The sequence below is a fragment of the Tamandua tetradactyla genome, chromosome 16 (genome assembly GCF_023851605.1).
Source record: "Tamandua tetradactyla isolate mTamTet1 chromosome 16, mTamTet1.pri, whole genome shotgun sequence".
Lineage (NCBI taxonomy): Eukaryota > Metazoa > Chordata > Mammalia > Pilosa > Myrmecophagidae > Tamandua > Tamandua tetradactyla.
The window spans coordinates 41,906,892-41,926,687 of record NC_135342.1 but is presented as its reverse complement, the minus strand read 5'-3'; the positions used below and the strand labels follow the sequence as shown (position 1 = coordinate 41,926,687).

The 19,796-nt window shown below is 36.4% G+C and overlaps 1 protein-coding gene across 2 annotated transcripts in view; it reads right to left on the bottom strand.

The window, feature by feature from the left end:
• LONP2 (lon peptidase 2, peroxisomal) overlaps nucleotides 1-19,796 on the bottom strand; it is a 173,827-nt gene that overhangs the window by 112,137 nt on the left and 41,894 nt on the right. For both annotated transcript variants that reach the window (XM_077132347.1, XM_077132348.1), the window contains one exon: nucleotides 2,883-3,141. In XM_077132347.1, the coding sequence (XP_076988462.1) occupies nucleotides 2,883-3,141 (259 nt within the window). The remainder of the gene's footprint in view (nucleotides 1-2,882; nucleotides 3,142-19,796) is intronic.

The window sequence follows — 19,796 nt, the reverse complement described above, 5'->3', positions numbered from 1 at the left end:
GAAAGAGTAGTTCAATACAAAAAAATCAAATTAATATACCACGTTAATAAATTGGAAAAGATCCACATGCTCATCTTGGTTGACTCGGAAAAAACATTTGACAATATCCAGCATCCCTTTTTCACAACAACACTTGGAAAAACAGGATTAGAAGGAAACTTTCTGAACATGATAAAAGGCATAAGTGCAAAACCCACATCTAATACCGCACTGAATGGTTAAAGAGAGAAAGCTTTCCCACTGAAATCGGAAAGGAGAAAAGGATGCCAACTGTCAATCTAGCCAGGAATTACTTGCAATGATTTAACCTTATTATTAGAACAATTAGCCAGTAAAGTATTAAAGTTAATGTCAATAATGATTTGAGACACCATAATAAATACTTTTACCAAGGAACTATTAATGAAAAAGGATTGTTTTGCAAACATGATTTCATGAAACCTCATCCTAAAATAAATTAGCTATTTCATATTTACTTCTGTAATCTGATTTAAATTAAATGCTGCATTTAAATATTAAAATTTTAGTTGTAAAAAATGATAGATGAGAAACATATTTTTGGGGTTTAACAAAAAGTGGACAGACTATAACAAGAGGAAATAAAGCCAAATGAGAAATGTTAGGAAGACTGAAAAAACTGCATTAGTTAATATGGAACATAAACATTAACAGTCTTTCTGTAAGCCACTTAAAATAATGTGAACAAAACCCATGGACCAATGTTCAGTCAGATTACTATTATTTTTGTACTTTAACACTAAATATAAACCATTTCTTTATTTTTCTTCCACACCTCCCAGTTCATTATCATTTAACTCTAAAAAGAGTATCCTTGGTTGTTTTTAAAATCGATTTCCAACTCATTAGCACTTTGATTCACATCAACAGGTATTTCTAGCAAAAGGCTGGAGTTGCACACATTAGAAAATTGGAAAAATGAGTGACAGAATCAGAAGGGAATACATCATAAAGCAGCACTGTTTTTCCTTGGTTATTTCATTTGAAGGCTGCAGAACCTGGTACCTACACACCGGCTGAGGAAAAACAAAACTGCATAAGCTTTGATCATGACCAACACTCAAATGCTACCTAGTAGTTTACAAAATGTCTTGACTGTCACATGGAGTCACATTTTCCCCAAAACTACATCCCAAGGTTGTGCTATAATCCTCTGCTGTTCTTTCACCCTCTCTTTCTATTCACTTTCAATTCATAATTCTGACATATGCTCGTATACTGTTCTCAACCTCTCATTTCCTTAACAACCATACCCCATTGCTTTCAAACATGTTTTTAAATAAAAAATTTTCTAGGCTTTGGTAATTTAGGGGATAGGCAGGTAAAAGTCCCCCAACAGTACAAGGACAAGTTGCTATAGTATTTAATGAAGTTTCTGGCACAGTGATGACTAGAGAGTAGCTAACAGTGCAGAACATCTAAAGCCAGTCTTCAGAGAATGAATCACAAAGAAACTCATACACCTTTAATTTGGTGACAACCACAGCCTCTATACATACCAAGCATATCTAAAAAAAGCTTATATTTACAAATATTTAGGCCAATGGTAAACTATTTCCTAAGATTTAATTTGCCTAAGAACAGAACCAAATACAAGAAAACATGGTCATTTGAAAAAACGTAAATAAAGTTTATATCAGTAAAGATTAAAAACAGGGTTCTGTGCAAATCCAACAACGTTCATAAGTGGTGTGAACTATCACACTACATTTTCCCACAATTGTGCCACGTAAATAAAATAGTAACAGTGAGAATAGGACAGAAATTTTAGAATACAATTTATAAGTCAAACTGAAGTTTATATAAAATCAGATTGAAGTTTATAAATCTAAGCTTGTCCTCCTAAAAATTTAGAATTAAAATAATAAAAGAGCTAATTTTTATCTAATGCTATCTGTGTCAGATACTAAGTTAGCACTTTCTAAACTTTACTGAATAATCAAGACCAATGTGGAAATAAGGAAAAATTACAAAACGTCTTGACTGCCACATGGAGTCACATGTCATGTACTCTTATCTTGAATTACACAAACTCACTCTCTAACTCCTACTGACAATTTTACCCATATAAAATACTAAGTCAAAGGTAAGAAAAGGAAGAAATAAACTATAACAACTTTGAATCTATCAATTAAGATATTTGCATGGGGGGCATCATATTCTCTTATAAACAAGTCATGATTTCTATATTTTTTAATGTTTTACATTTTAAAATATTCTTACACATATACTATAGGTATCTTTTTCTTACAACAGAGACAGAAGAGAGAATAAAACAATGAAAGCAACATGCAAATCCGAATCTTAATCAGGGACACAGTTCCTACAGTTTAACATGTTTTATAGAAAGTGTGTCAAAAGTACAAAGAAAATCTTAATAATTGTCCTTTCTCCTTATTATTCATAATCTTATTATAAACCAGCTTTTATAAAAGGAAGTTTAAACTGCAAGTAAAAAAATCTGTTATCAAAGATTTCTTATCTTCCTCTTCTACCCCAGCTATCACACTTATTTTTTGAACTATAAGAGTCATTATTTATGGAATGCCTCTGGGCCACAATGAATGGAAGACATTATTACATTATTCCCAGTCATAAATATTTATAATTCTATTCAAATGGGATTCCAGAATAGCTGAGGCACAGACTAACTGTCCATCATCACACAAATATCAAGTTAGTTTGGGTATATAATTAGGGTAGAGGTTCTAGGCTAGCTAAAAAGTATTCTAAATGTCCTTTTCATTTATGGGTACCACAAACTGCCCTGTAAGAAAAATACATACTATGCCTCAGCTTTTTTCAGAGCTGTCTCAATTAAAAAGGAAAGAGAATCAGAGATTAGACAGAGAGAAGTATTCTACCTGTGTCCTCGAATGTCAGATTGGTCACACACTCCTCCAAGTGCAATCCTATGGAACTCTCGACCTAGGGTCTTGGCCACTGATCTTCCCACACTTGTTTTACCAACTCCAGGAGGGCCAACAAAACAAAGAATTGGGCCCTTTAAGTTGTTTTTCAACTGTCTGACAGCCAAATATTCCAGCACTCTTTTCTTCAACTTTTCCATGGCATAATGGTCATTATCCAGAAGAATACGAGCTGCCCGAATGTCCAGACGGTCTGTCAAATAACGCAAAAGAAATCATCTTTATACGTGGAATTTTTTAAGAGGAAGAATTCCTTTCAAGTCTAGCAAAAGCCAAGATATTTGTAGAAAAAATGTGATAAAAACAGACAGAATTGGATCCTTCTAAATGGGTCTTTATGGAGACCAGGACCTGGTTTCTCTGTTTATACACACATTATTCAGCATTAAAAAGGAATGAAGTTCTGGTCCATGCAACAACATGATGAACCTTGAAGACATTATGTTGAGTGAAATAAGCCAGACACAAAATGACAAGTATTTTATGATCTCACTGATAAGAAATAATTAGAATAAGCAAACTCAGAGCTAGAATCTAGAATACAGGTTATCAGAGGCTGGGTTGGGGGTAGGAAATTGGAAGTTATTACTTAATTTATATGGACTTTCTATTTGGGTTGACTGTAAAGTTTCGGAAATGGATGGTGGTGACGGGAGCACAACACTGTGAGTATAATTAACAGCACTGAATTATATATGTGAATGTGGTTAAAGGGGAAATTTTAGATTGTTATATAAACAGACTAGAATAAAAATTAAGAAATAATTTAATTCAACACAGTGAACCCAAAATGACGAACCACATCGTTTTGTAACGATGAACTATAGTTAACTGTACAGTTATAAAACTGTACTTTCATGAAGTGTAACAGATGTACCACTAATGCAAGGTGCCAATAGGGTGGAATATGGGGAAAAAATACACTCTAATAAAAAAAAGACTTAGTGTCCTCTGGAAATAGTATGTAATACACAATTAAAAACTCAGGGAATTAATATATCTTTTCATTAGGGATGATTTTCTATTTGTGTTGGCATTCACTCCCTTAAAAAATTTTTTTTCTCTTATTATGGTTTCAGTCTCAAGTGCTTTTTCACTTATTATGAACATCTTTCGATAAGAAATGCATTTTTAGTAACATTTCCAGTTAGGGTACATAAGTTCCATTATTTAATTAACCAAAAGTTCGCTGAACTAATTTCCTATTGCTGAGTATTGAGGTTGTTTACAAATCTTTACCATTATAAAGAATGCTTCAGTGTGCAATCCTGCAGCTAAATCTCTACACACATCTGTAATTATTTCCTACAGCAAAACTCAAAAATGAAATTGCCGGATCAAAAATTAAAACAGTTAAAAAGAGTCTAATTGCCCTTCAGAAAAGTTACATCAATTAAAGTCTCAGTAGAAGTGTACAAGTTAGGCTTTGTTTCTAGAGTCACATTTGTCAGATTTACCAATGTGCTTTAGCTCTTAAAATACTCATAGATTAAACACTAGGTCACAGAAACCAAAATGAATTCCCCAGCTGAAGGTCTGCCATGGTAATACACTGCCACACCATCATACTGATAGTGAAATTAGAGGATGGGAAAGTACCTGCTAAGAAAAACACAAGTCATTCCACCCTTTCAATCAGTTATTTGGAAACTGCTGGTTTTTCTCCAGGAAATAGTCGTAGTGGTTTGGTTCCCAAGCTACTCCATAAAATCCTAGCTAAGCAGTAATATACATAATTTAATTATAGTATTATTGATATTAGAGTTCTGGGTGAATGATTTGAAAAAGGAAGAATAAAACTTCTCCCTTTTCTGGCTTCAGAATCAAACCAATGAACATATGAAAGACAGAAAATTTCCCAATTGTTTTACAACACTAATCCTGATATTAAAACCCACCACAGTAAACAGAAACATACAACTAATACCATTTAGTATAGTTTCAAATATTAAAATGCTAGTAAATCAAATCTATTAAAAGAGTAATCTACTAAATCCAGCAGTACTTATGTTAGCTATAAAAAGATGGTTCATTATTATTATTATATCATCATTCAAAAAAGAAGAACTTTTCATCAAAATATCACTTTGATTTATCTAAAAAGGTACTTGTTATAACTCAATAGTTATAACTCTGGTAGTAAACAAGATTAGAGTTATGCATAATTTAGATAAAACTGAAAACACCGTGAAGGAATTTCTTTCAAGAAATATGTCAAGTAAAGACATTTTTTTTTATTGTGAAATATGCATACAAAAAAACCAATAAATTTCACGAAGTACACTGTTAACAAGTAGTTATATAATAGATTTCAGAGTTTGGTATGGGCTACAGTTCCACAATTTTAGGTTTTTCCTTTTAGCTGCTCCAAGATACTGGAGACTAAAAAAAATATTGATATAATGATTCAGCAGTAATACTCATTCGTTAAATTCTATGTTTTCTGTTATGACTTCTTCTTTTCCTCTGATCTTCTTCCCAATCTTTGAATATTTGGACTATGCCCATTCTAACTAACTTCTTCATGCTGGAATGGGCTGTTGATAATATGGGATAGGGGGATGGGACTAGTTGATGTTCTGGAGAGGCTGGCCTTCTGGGTTTCAGGACTTAGCTGGCCTAAGAACCCATCTGGAAATTGTAGGTTTCTGGGAAGTAATCATAGTGCCTGGAACTTCTGTAGTATCTCAGATAGAGCCCTAGGTATTCTTTAGGGTTGGCAGGAATGGTTTTGGTTGGGGATTGGCAAATGATGGTAAACAGCAGTATCTAGCTGAAGCTTGCATAACAGTAGCTTCATAGCAGTCTCTCGGCTCTATTTCAATCCTCTCAGTCACTGATACCTTATTTTGTAACAATTCTTTCCCCCTATTCGGTCAGGCAGGCATTGTCCATCCCAAGGTACCAGGGCCAGTTCATCTCTGGGATTCATATCCCAGGTTGTCAGGGAGACTTTCACCCCAGGATGCCACGTAAGTAAAGACAATTTAAAAAGCCAGTCAAATTCTTTCAAACTCTTTCCTTTCAAACTCTTAAAGAAAGATAATTTCAATTTTCATAAATAATTTTCTAAATTTCCTATACATATTAAATATTTTTTCTGATTCCTCTTAATGATTCAGAATGCATACTCCATTATGAACAAAACTTATGGTTACATTTGTAAAACATTTTAAAACTTACTTGAAGGACTATTTCTCTATTTACAATAGAAAGACTCTTATTTACAATATCTAATCTAAAGTGCCACTGTCCGGGGCAGCACTATTAGGTTGTAGAGGTTCCTGGGCAGATTGGGAAAATTAGCAAACTTACTTCCCCAACTCTTTTCCTTCTCATTTTGTTTCCCTGATTAGTATCTCAATCTCTAACTTTGATAAGCATCTTTCAAGAATTATGAACAACATTTGCATGGTTTTGTAATCATACAATTATTTATGTTCTTACATTATTTATTAATGGTTAGAAGCTCAAATGAATTCTTCTATACTACCATTTACTTATTTTGAGTTCTTAGTTGAAATGCTAAACAAAGAGAAGTATTTTCCTGATGATGCTATGCATTTTTAGTGACAAAACACGTATACTGTATAGTATCTTAGGTAGGTAAGAAATCCCAAGAAACGTTTAGAAATGTTGCTAAAATATCTTCTGGCATATATTGCTACACAAGTCTGAGATCCATCTTTTTTTAATTCCTTCTGAGGAAATCTCACATATATATGATTGAAAATTCTTCATTCTCCATCTCATATCATATAATATCTTTTTTTTCTTTTTCCCTTTGCATTCTTAGACAGCATTTCAAGTTCAACCTCCATTTTGATTACAGTTTTTGAAAGGTTTATTGTGCTCTTTACTGTTTCTGATACTTTTAAAAATAATTAACTTTTTTTTTTATCCTGGAGGTTATTCTTTTTTTTTTTTAATTAAAAAAAATTAACTAACACAACATTTAGAAATCATTCCATTCTACATATGCAATCAGTAATTCTTAATATCATCACATAGATATATGATCATCATTTCTTAGTACATATGCATCGATTTAGAAAAAGAAATAGCAAGACAACAGAAAAAGAAATAAAATGATAATATAGAGAAAAAATAAAAATAAAAAATAAAAAAATATATAAGAAAAAAAACCTATAGCTCAGATGCAGCTTCATTCAGTGTTTTAACATAATTACATTACAATTAGGTAGTATTGTGCTGTCCATTTTTTTTTTTTTTTTTTTTTAGAAATCATACCATATGCGATCAGTAATTCTTAACATCATCACATAGATGCATGATCATCGTTTCTTAGTACATTTGCATCGGTTTAGAAGAACTAGCAATATAACCGAAAAAGATATAGAATGTTAATGTAGAGAAAAAAAATAAAAGTAATAATAGTAAGAACAAAACAAAACAAAACAAAACAAAACAAAACCCTATAGCTCAGATGCAGCTTCATTCAGTGTTTTAACATGATTACTTTACAATTAGGTATTATTGTGCTGTCCATTTTTGAGTTTTTGTATCTAGTCCTACTGCACAGTCTGTATCCCATCAGCTCCAATTACCCATTATCTTACCCTGTTTCTAACTCCTGCTGAACTCTGTTACCAATGACATATTCCCAGTTTATTCTCGAGTGTCGATTCACATCATTGGGACCATACAGTATTTGTCTTTTAGTTTTTGGCTAGACTCACTCAGCATAATGTTCTCTAGGTCCATCCATGCTATTACATGCTTCATAAGTTTATCCTGCCTTAAAGCTGCGTAATATTCCATCGTATGTATATACCGCAGTTTGTTTAGCCACTCGTCTGTTGATGACATTTTGGCTGTTTCCATCTCTTTGTAATTGTAAATAACGCTGCTATAAACATTGGTGTGCAAATGTCCGTTTGAGTTTTTGCCCTTAAATCCTTTGAGTAGATTCCCAGCAATGGTATTGCTGGGTCGTATGGCAATTCTATATTCAGCTTTTTGAGGAACCGCCAAACTGCCTTCCACAGTGGTTGCACCATTTGACATTCCCACCAACAGTGGATAAGTGTGCCTCTTTCACCGCATTCTCTCCAGCACTTGTCATTTTCTGTTTTGTTGATAATGGCCATTCTGGTGGGTGTGAGATGATATCTCATTGTGGTTTTGATTTGCATTTCTCTAATGGCCAGGGACATTGAGCATCTCTTCATGTGCCTTTTGGCCATTTGTATTTCCTCCTCTGAGAGGTGTCTGTTCAAGTCTTTTTCCCATTTTGTAATTGGGTTGGCTGTCTTTTTGTTGTTGAGTTGAACAATCTCATTATAAATTCTGGATACTAGACCTTTATCTGATATGTCATTTCCAAATATTGATTCCCATTGTGTAGGCTGTCTTTCTACTTTCTTGATGAAGTTCTTTGATGCACAAAAGTGTTTAATTTTGAGGAGTTACCATTTATTTATTTCCTTCTTCAGTGCTCTTGCTTTAGATTTAAGGTCCATAAAACCGCCTCCAATTGTAAGATTCATAAGATATCTCCCTACATTTTCCTCTAACTGTTTTATGGTCTTAGACCTAATGTTTAGATCTTTGATCCATTTTGAGTTAACTTTTGTGTAGGGTGTGAGATATGGGTCTTCTTTCATTCTTTTGCATATGGATATCCAGTTCTCTAGGAACCATTTGTTGAAGAGACTGTTCTGTCCCAGGTGAGTTGGCTTGACTGCCTTATCAAAGATCAAATGTCCATAGATGAGAGGGTCTATATCTGAGCACTCTATTCAATTCCATTGGTCGATATATCTATCTTTATGCCAATAATACCATGCTGTTTTGACCACTGTGGCTTCATAATATGCCTTAAAGTCAGGCAGTGCAAGACCTCCAGCTTCATTTTTTTCCCTCAAGATGTTTTTAGCAATTCGGGGCACCCTGCCCTTCCAGATAAATTTGCTTATTGGTTTTTCTATTTCTGAAAAATAAGTTGTTGGGATTTTGATTGGTATTGCATTGAATCTGTAAATCAATTTAGGTAGGATTGACATCTTAACTATATTTAGTCTTCCAATCCATGAACACGGTATGCCCTTCCATCTATTTAGGTCTTCTGTGATTTCTTTTAGCAGTTTCTTGTAGTTTTCTTTATATAGGTTTTTTGTCTCTTTAGTTAAATTTATTCCTAGGTATTTTATTCTTTTAGTTGCAATTGTAAATGGGATTCGTTTCTTGATTCCCCCTCCGCTCGTTCATTGCTAGTGTATAGAAATGCTACAGATTTTTGAATGTTGATCTTGTAACCTGCTACTTTGCTGTACTCATTTATTAGCTCTAGTAGTTTTGTTGTGGATTTTTCCAGGTTTTCGATGTATAGTATCATATCGTCTGCAAACAGTGATAGTTTTACTTCTTCCTTTCCAATTTTGATGCCTTGTATTTCTTTTTCTTGTCTAATTGCTCTGGCTAGAACCTCCAACACAATGTTGAATAATAGTGGTGATAGTGGACATCCTTGTCTTGTTCCTGATTTAAGGGGGAAAGTTTTCAATTTTTCCCCATTGAGGATGATATTAGCTGTGGGTTTTTCATATATTCCCTCTATCATTTTAAGGAAGTTCCCTTGTATTCCTATCCTTTGAAGTGTTTTCAACAGGAAAGGATGTTGAATCTTGTCAAATGCCTTCTCTGCATCAATTGAGATGATCATGTGATTTTTCTGGTTTGATTTGTTGATATGGTGTATTACATTAATTGATTTTCTTATGTTGAACCATCCTTGCATACCTGGGATGAATCTTACTTGGACATGATGTATAATTCTTTTAATGTGTTGTTGGATACGATTTGCTAGAATTTTATTGAGGATTTTTGCATCTATATTCATTAGAGAGATTGGCCTGTAGTTTTCCTTTTTTGTAATATCTTTGCCTGGTTTTGGTATGAGGGTGATGTTGGCTTCATAGAATGAATTAGGTAGTTTTCCCTCTGCTTTGATTTTTTTGAAGAGTTTGAGGAGAGTTGATACTAATTCTTTTTGGAATGTTTGATAGAATTCAGATGTGAAGCCGTCCGGTCCTGGACTTTTCTTTTTAGGAAGCTTTTGAATAACTAATTCAATTTCTTTACTTGTGATTGGTTTGTTGAGGTCATCTATGCCTTCTTGAGTCAAAGTTGGTTGTTCATGTCTTTCCAGGAACCCGTCCATTTCCTCTAAATTGTTGTATTTATTAGCGTAAAGTTGTTCATAGTATCCTGTTATTACCTCCTTTATTTCTGTGAGGTCAGTAGTTATGTCTCCTCTTCCATTTCTGATCTTATTTATTTGCATCCTCTCTCTTCTTCTTTTTGTCAATCTTGCTAAGGGCCCATCAATCTTATTGATTTTCTCATAGAACCAACTTCTGGTCTTATTGATTTTCTCTATTGTTTTCATGTTTTCAATTTCATTTATTTCTGCTCTGATCTTTGTTATTTCTTTCCTTTTGCTTGCTTTGGGATTAGTTTGCTGTTCTTTCTCCAGTTCTTCCAAATGGATAGTTAATTCCTGAATTTTTGCCTTTTCTTCTTTTCTGATATAGGCATTTAGGGCAATAAATTTCCCTCTTAGCACTGCCTTTGCTGCGTCCCATAAGTTTTGATATGTTGTGTTTTCATTTTCATTCGCCTCGAGGTATTTGCTAATTTCTCTAGCAATTTCTTCTTTGACCCACTCGTTGTTTAGGAGTGTGTTGTTGAGCCTCCACGTATTTGTGAATTTTCTGGCACTCCGCCTATTATTGATTTCCAACTTCATTCCTTTATGATCTGAGAAAGTGTTGTGTATGATTTCAATCTTTTTAAATTTGTTAAGACTTACTTTGTGACCCAGCATATGGTCTATCTTTGAGAATGATCCATGAGCACTTGAGAAAAAGGTGTATCCTGTTGTTGTGGGATGTAATGTCCTATAAATGTCTGTTAAGTCTAGCTCATTTATAGTAATATTCAGATTCTCTATTTCTTTTTCTTTTTTTTTATTAATTAAAAAAAGAATTAACAAAACAATTAGAAATCATTCCAATCTACATGTACAATCAGTAATTCTTAATAACATCACATAGTTGCATATTCATCATTTCTTAGTACATTTGCATCAATTTAGAAAAAGAAATAAAAAGACAACAGAATAAGAATTAAAACAATAATAGAAAGAAAAAAAAACAAAAAAAAACAGAAACAAAAAACCTATACCTCACATGCAGCTTCATTCAGTGTTTTAATATAATTGCATTACAATTGGGTAGTATTGTGCTGTCCATTTCTGAGTTTTTATATCCAGTCCCGTTGTACAGTCTGTATCCCTTCATCTCCAATTATCCCTTCTCTTTTTTTTTTTTTTTTATTAACGGAAAAAAAGAAATTAACCCAACATTTAGAGATCATACCATTCTACACATGCAATCATTAATTCTTAACATCATCACATAGATGCATGATCATCATTTCTTAGTACATTTGCATTGGTTTAGAAGAACTAGCAACATAACCGAAAAAGATATAGAATGTTAATATAGAGAAAAAAATAAAAGTAATAATAGTAAAATCAAAACAAAACAAAACAAAACAAAACAAAAACCTATAGCTCAGATGCAGCTTCATTCAGTGTTTTAACATGATTACTTTACAATTAGGTATTATTGTGCTGTCCATTTTTGAGTTTTTGTATCTAGTCCTGTTGCACAGTCTGTATCCCTTCAGCTTCAATTACCCATTGTCTTACCCTGTTTCTAACTCCTGCTGAACTCTGTTACCAATGACATATTTCAAGTTTATTCTCGAATGTCCGTTCACATCAGTGGGACCATACAGTATTTGTCCTTTAGTTTTTGGCTGGATTCACTCAGCATAATATTCTCTAGGTCCATCCATGTTATTACATGGTTCATAAGTTTATCTTGTCTTAAAGCTGAATCCATTCTGCCATTCTATGTCTTTTGATTGGGAAATTCAGTCCATTAACTTTTAGTGTTATTACTGTTTGGATAATATTTTCCTCTACCATTTTGGCTTTTGTATTATATATATCATATCTGATTTTCCTTCTTTCTACACTTTACTCCATACCTCTCTCTTCTGTCTTTTCGTATCTGACTCTAGTGCTCCCTTTAGTATTTCTTGCAGAGCTGGTCTCTTGGTCACAAATTCTCTCAGTGACTTTTTGTCTATAAATGTTTTAATTTCTCCTTCATTTTTGAAGGACAATTTTGCTGGATATAGGAGTCTTGGTTGGCAGTTTTTCTCTTTTAGTGATTTAAATATATCATCCCACTGTCTTCTAGCTTCCATGGTTTCTGCTGAGAAATCTACACATAGTCTTATTGGGTTTCCCTTGTATGTGACAGATTGTTTTTCTCTTGCTGCTTTCAAGATCTTCTCTTTCTCTTTGACCTCTGACATTCTAACTAGTAAATGTCTTGGAGAACGCCTATTTGGGTCTATTCTCTTTGGGGTGCGCTGCACTTCTTGGATCTGTATATTTAGGTCTTTCATAAGAGTTGGGAAATTTTCAGTGATAATTTCTTCCATTAGTTTTTCTCCTTCTTTTCCCTTCTCTTCTCCTTCTGGGACACCCACAACACGTATATTTGTGCGCTTCATATTGTCATTCAGTTCCCTGATTCCCTGCTCAAGTTTTTCCATTCTTTTCCCTATAGTTTCTGTTTCTTTTTGGAATTCAGTTGTTCCATCCTCCAGTTCACTAATTGTAGCTTCTGTCTCTTTAGATCTACCATTGTAGGTATCCACTGTTTTTTCCATTTTTTCTTCTTTGTCCTTCACTCCCACAAGTTCTGTGATTTGTTTTTTCAGATTTTCTATTTCTTCTTTTTGTTCAGCCCATATCTTCTTCATGTCCTCCCTCAATTTATTGATTTGGTTTTTGAAGAGTTTTTCCATTTCTGTTCGTATATTCTGCATTAGTTGTCTCAGCTCCTGTATCTCATTTGAACTATTGGTTTGTTCCTTTGATTGGGCCATATCTTCAATTTTCCGAGCGTCATCCATTATTTTCTGCTGGTGTCTGGGCATTTGATCAGATCTCCCTGGGTGTGGGACCCAGCTGGTTGAAAGGTTTTTCTGTGGAATCTCTGGGCTCTGTTTTTCTTTTCCTGCCCAGTAGGTGGCGCTCGTGGCGGTCGTTTGTCTGCGGGGCAGTCGGCCCGGGAAACCGCGCGTGGAGGCGGGGGTCGCTGGCCGTGGCTTGGGGGAGTGCCGGTCCAAATTGCCCAGCTGGCCCGAGACGCCAAGCGTGAGGGGAGGGCCCCGCTATCCAATGTTCCCAGTCAGACCGGGGAGCCACGTGCGTGGAGGGGACCCCAGACGCCAGCCACCCCAGCCGGGAAAACGTGCACCCCTCGGGTATCTCACAGCAGTGGATTCTCCCTACCCGTTCAGCCGTTCCAGAATGGGGTACGCTGTCTTTTTTGGTCTCTGTCGTGACTCCGGGAGCTGTTTTGTATTGTTTCTGTTTCTTTAGTTGCTTTTCTGGAGGAGGAACTAAGACCCGCGCGTCTTACTAAGCCGCCATCTTCTCCGGAAGTCTCTCTATTTCTTTATTGATCCTCTGTCTAGATGTTCTGTCCATTGATGAGAGTGGTGAATTGAAGTCTCCAACTATTATGGTATATGAGTCTATTTCCCTTTTCAGTGTTTGCAGAGTATTCCTCACGTATTTTGGGGCATTCTGGTTCGGTGAGTAAATATTTAAGATTGTTATGTCTTCTTGTTTAATTGTTCCTTTTATTAGTATATAGTGTCCTTCTTTGTCTCTTTTAACTGCTTTACATTTGAAGTCTAACTTGTTGGATATTAGTGTAGCCACTCCTGCTCTTTTCTGGTTGTTATTTGCATGAAATATCTTTTCCCAACCTTTCACTTTCAACCTATGTTTATCTTTGGGTCTAAGATGTGTTTCCTGTAGACAGCATATAGAAGGATCCTGTTTTTTAATCCATTCTGCCAATCTATGTCTTTTGATTGGGGAATTCAGTCCATTGACATTTAGTGTTATTACTGTTTGGATAATATTTTCCTCTAACATTTTGCCTTTTGTATTATATATATCATATCTGATTTTCCTTCTTTCTACACTGTTCTCCATACCTCTCTCTTCTGTCTTTTTGTATCTGACTCTAGTGCTCCCTTTAGTATTTCTTGCAGAGCTGGTCTCTTGGTCACAAATTCTCTCAGTGACTTTTTGCCTGAGAATGTTTTAATTTCTCCCTCATTTTTGAAGGACAATTTTGCTGGATATAGGAGTCTTGGTTGGCAGTTTTTCTCTTTTAGTAATTTAAATATATCATCCCACTGTCTTCTAGCTTCCATGGTTTCTGCTGAGAAATCTACACATAGTCTTATTGGGTTTCCCTTGTATGTGATGGATTGTTTTTCTCTTGATGCTTTCAAGATCCTCTCTTTCTCTTCGACCTCTGACATTCTAATTAGTAAGTGTCTTGGAGAACGCCTATTTGGGTCTAATCTCTTTGGGGTGCGCTGCACTTCTTGGATCTGTAATTTTAGGTCTTTCATAAGAGTTGGGAAATTTTCAGTGATAATTTCTTCCATTAGTTTTTCTCCTCCTTTTCCCTTCTCTTCTCCTTCTGGGACACCCACAACACGTATATTTGTGCGCTTCATATTGTCCTTGAGTTCCCTGATACCCTGTTCAAATTTTTCCATTCTTTTCCCGATAGTTTCTGTTTCTTTTTGGAATTCAGATGTTCCATCCTCCAAATCACTAATTCTATCTTCTGTCTCTTTAAATCTATCATTGTAGGTATCCATTGTTTTTTCCATCTTTTCTACTTTATCCTTCACTTCCATAAGTTCTGTGATTTGTTTTTTCAGTTTTTCTATTTCTTCTTTATGTTCAGCCCATGTCCTCTTCATGTCCTCCCTCAATTTATCGATTTCATTTTTGAAGAGGTTTTCCATTTCTCTTTGTATATTCAGCATTAGTTGTCTCAGCTCTTGTATCTCATTTGAACTATTGGTTTGTTCCTTTGACTGGGCCATATTCTCAATCTTCTGAGCATGGACAGTTATCTTCTGCTGCTGGCGTCTGGGCATTTAGTCAGATTTCCCTGGGTGTCGGACCCAACAAGGTTGTAAGATTTTTCTGTGAAATCTCTGGGTTCTGTTTTCTTATCCTGCCCGGTAGGTGGCGCTCATGGCACACGTTTGTCTGCGGGTCCCACCAGTAAAAGGTGCTGTGGGTCCTTTAACTTTGGAAAACTTTCGCAGTCCGGGAGGTTCGCTAGCCGAAGCAGCTTGGAAGAGTGCCAGCCGGCCCGGGGTCCCAACGCGGGGAGGGTCGCTGGCCGCCGCAGCCCGGGAAAGCGCCCGTCCGAATTTCCTAGTCGGCCCGGGGCGCCAAGCGTGGCGGGAGGGCACCAGCCGCAGCGGCCGGCCTGGGAGAGTGCACGTTCCCGGGGAGTCACGGGTTTGGAAGGGCCCCCCCCTCCACCCCTCACCGTTCTCCGCGGCCTGGGGATTTCCGATACAATTCTCTCAGTTGGTCCGGGGGGCCGCGCATGGTGTGGGCGCCAGTCGCCGCGGTTTGAGGGGACCGCCTGTCCAATTCTCCCAGCCGGCCCGGGAAGCGGGAAGGGAGTGACTCCGGCCGCTTGCCGCCCCGCCCGGTGAAGCCCGCGCCCCTTGGCGATCTCACCAGAGCGGGTTCTCTCAGCCAGCCAGCCGTTCCAGGATGGGGTACGCTGTCTTCTTTTATCTCTGTCGTGGCTTTGGGAGCTGTTTTGTATCGTTTCTACTCCCCTAGTAGCTGTCCTGGAGGAGAAACTAAGATCCGCGCGTCTTACTAAGCCGCCATCTTCTCCAGAAGTCCAAAAATAATTAACTTTTAGTTTCATTATATCATTTCTTTAACTAGCTTGTATGCCTATTTCTGTCTACCTATATAGCTAACCTCATCCTTCATTTCTTGTTCTGTAGATTCCATGTCCAAACTAGTAAAAAGCACAAAGTAGAGGGTGCCTTCAATGTTCCTGTTTTCTGCAGCAAATATTTTTAAAATTTTAACTCCACCACTGCTTATCTGGTATGCATACCTACCTGCCTTTATGTTACAGAACATTTTCAAAGTCCTTTTATTTTGTTTTTAAATCTACTTAGCCTCAAATAATAAGAAATCTATCCAGCTTTGCAAAAAGAAGAAAAATATAGTCTTATAAACAAAAAAAAGAAATCTATCCAAAGTGGTGCTTAATTTTTAAAATAGAATGAATGGATTCAAGTTGCATCCCAGTAGTTTACATTTAGATGTTGTTCACATTATTTCTCTAGACTGGAAGCTGCAGAAATAGTTACTGATGATGAGCAGCCTGAGGAGAGTAGGAAAGGAACCTCAGTGATGGGTAATCATCCTACGTAATCTTACATGTAGAAGATTTCTACATGGGTTCTTTGCTGGATCAAAGAGCCCTGAAGCTTGAGAGGAAAGCACCTCCACATATGCTGTTGGTTATTTTTCTGGTGTAGCTACCTAATTATTCACACCACCTGCCTAATAATGCTGTCCCTGACGGTGGCTAAAGGTGCCAAACTGCATGCTCTCCAACTATCTCAGAAGCTCACCATCATTTTTCCAAATTGAGGGGGATGGGCATCATGGCCCAGGACGCCGGTACTTCTCTTGAAATTATAATTTTTCAGATAGGTTACAAATGAGCTCCAGATAACCTCCCCTAGTTTCTTTGTTCATTCTAGTCCCATCTGAATCTAATCTTGCAGAAATTCCTCTGAGTTTTTTGGCATGTGAAGGATATCCTTTCCAAGTTGTGAAAATGAAAATCATGTTGTCCTATACTTGCATATTCTTGGCTATTTCTGTAAAGAATGGGGGTTAGCATTCAATGTTTGAATAAATATTCTGCCCAGAAACCTCTACAACTGTACTTTATAAGCCTAGAAAAAAATTCCTGGTTAGTTTAACTTCATAAATAGAACAAGTGGGAAAGGGAGGAAGTCTAGAGCAATTTACTTGGCTTAAATGACAAATAACCAAATCTGCAATTTTAATATTTCCAAGATATCAGAGTATATGCACCATGCATTTCTCTTATGTCATTAATCAAAATAAGCCTTGGAGCACAGAAAACGTATCAAGAGAACACCAAGATTTCAAAATACTCTTAGAAGACTATTGGTGTTAGCAAGTTATATAGAAGTTCGTCACAATGTACATGAACCATAACATCAAAAGAGAAAAATTACAGAATTTGAAAATAGTCACTTCATATATGATACAAGCAAATATATGTCAATATTGGAAGTTTGCCAATATCATGGCAGGTGATATGGAAGCAGAGCAGTTAAATATGTCTGAACTTGTACTTTTTCTCACAAATCTAAACTATTAAGGAGAAAGGTCCTCTCCAACCTCACAGAATGGCTCCACTTCACGGGTTAGACACTGAAGGGCTGAGTTAAAGATTCTCTAAACTAAAATGGACTTCCCAATAGCCCAGCTAGATACAGACCCAAATGTGAACCAAAACTGAGCAGGTGAGAAGAACAGCTTAATTCAATGGAAATGGTGATGCAATACAATTGCTTCACTACAGAGTTAGCAGAAAAACTTGAATTAAAAATGAAATAGCAAACAGACCAAATTCTAAGTAGGATGAATGTAAATTTACAAAGTATTCATGAAGGAAGACTAGCATAAATAGAAATACTGACTATACTTGCTTTCCAAGACAGGAACCTAAGGAATATAATAGGGCTGAAATCTAAAGGTTGCCAAAAATAAAGTAAGGCGATTAGGCCAATTTTCATCTTAGTACCTAGATATCTCCTTCAATAAATGTGTTAAATGATCCTTACCCAAAATACTAATGAAAAAGGAGCTACTTTTTTTTCTATATGCTGTATGGCAGGGGTCACATTTCATTCTTTTTTCATGTGAGTATCTGCTTATTGCAGCACCATTTGTTGAATGTGTTTGTTTGCCTATTTGTTGAGGAAATGCATGGGCCAGGAATTGAATCTGGGTCTCCTGCATGGCAGGTAAGAATTTTACCTCTGAACTACCCTTGCACCCCAAAAGAGGGCTACTTTAACTTTAATTCTTCCCTAACAGTTAATTTAGCACAAATATGCTTCATACTGGGCCCTCTCTGAAACCAAAAGGAAAAAAAAAAAAAACCTCGATACCAAAAAGGATGGTACTCAGGAAGTTAACAGGCAGGTATTTTATTTTATATAAAAATTCAACATCCTGAAACTCAGTGTGTATATATACGAGATCTTAGGTGAGGCATAAACATATGTTTTAGAGATAACATTTTTCAAAATATCTACCACTCTTTTTCATGCATCACCTTTACTAGTTCCTTCTCAATGTTTTCTTGACTGATACCCTTCACATCGATGAGCAGCAATGGACACCAGAGGAATGGCAGGAAATGCCTTCCAGTATTCTCGAGTTGTTCCGGCCAGATCCATGGATGAGTAGAGGATATAAGAAAAAACGGTATTTCCCTTCTCTATCACCAGGTACACATGGGCACTGTTTTCCTGTAGCCTTGTGTTTCTCTAGAGAAACAGAACCAATGGAGTATCTATAAATATGAGATTTATAAAGGCGTCTCATGTAACATGGGAATGGAAGAATCCAAAATCCATAGGGCAGTCTGTGAAGCTGGCAGCTCTGATGACCTGAATGAACTCCACAGGACAGGTTCGTTGGCTGAAGAAGTTATGAAAAAAATCTCTTCCTCCTTAAAAGTCTTCAACTGATTGAATTATTATTTTGCTTGTGGGAGACCCGCCTGAGTTGACTGCAGATGTAATCAGCCACAGGTGCAATAAACTGACTGATGATTTAATACACCAGTCTTCCGGTTTACCAACCAGCCAAAAAATATCCCTGTGGCAATGGTCAGGCCAGTGCTTGCCTGACCAGACAAGTGGGTATTATCACTTGGCCAAGTTGACACCAGACTTAACCATCACAGTCCACCCCTTCTCAGCTTGGCAACTATACACATCACCTTGAAACATATTTAATTTGCAAACAGAACAAAATAACAGACACGTGTTTTACCTAACAATACTCAACTGTCTGCATACAACCAGAAACACACTACATCTCTCCAGAATACAGTGCAAGTCCTTATGTGTAACATTCACTCTTGATATTTTATGACTTTAATACTATAGCAGGAACAATATAACTTACGCCATGTGATAAGAGGAAAACAAGATATCTGTTTATGTACAAATGCAAACATACTCATAACAAAACATGGAGGAAATATCCATACATTCATAGTCCTCGTTTCTGTAACTGGTCACATGGTTGTAGTTCATATTTAAAACTACCTTCTTCTACTACCTGTTCCATGTTCCCTTTGCCCTCAGCAAGCACTTCGGCTGGCAGTGGTTTATTGCCAGGTGACACAAATCTTCATTCTTGAAGTTTGGGGGCCATTGGTAGTCCTGCCTGGATTGGGTTGCTGCAGTTTTCTACTCACTTTAATCACAGGACATGGTAGTACTAAGAGATGCCCTAGAGGATCTCCTGTATTCTAAGAAAATTCTCCCTTATCTCCATTGTGTAGCTGCAGTCGTATTTCCCTTTGAAAGTCAGAATCAATCACCCCAGACAGAACAGTACCCACTTTTGTACCTGTTGATTCAGTGGCATGAGAAGTCCAAAGTAGCGAGGTGGCAGTCTAACTTCTAGTGCTCCTGGTAGAAGCACTCCTTTGGAACTAAGACCTGTAGACCAGTAGAGCTTAAGGTTTCAGGGACAGGAAGCAAAAATTTTCTTAGTAGATCACCAGGGGTGATAGTAAGTGATGCCATTCT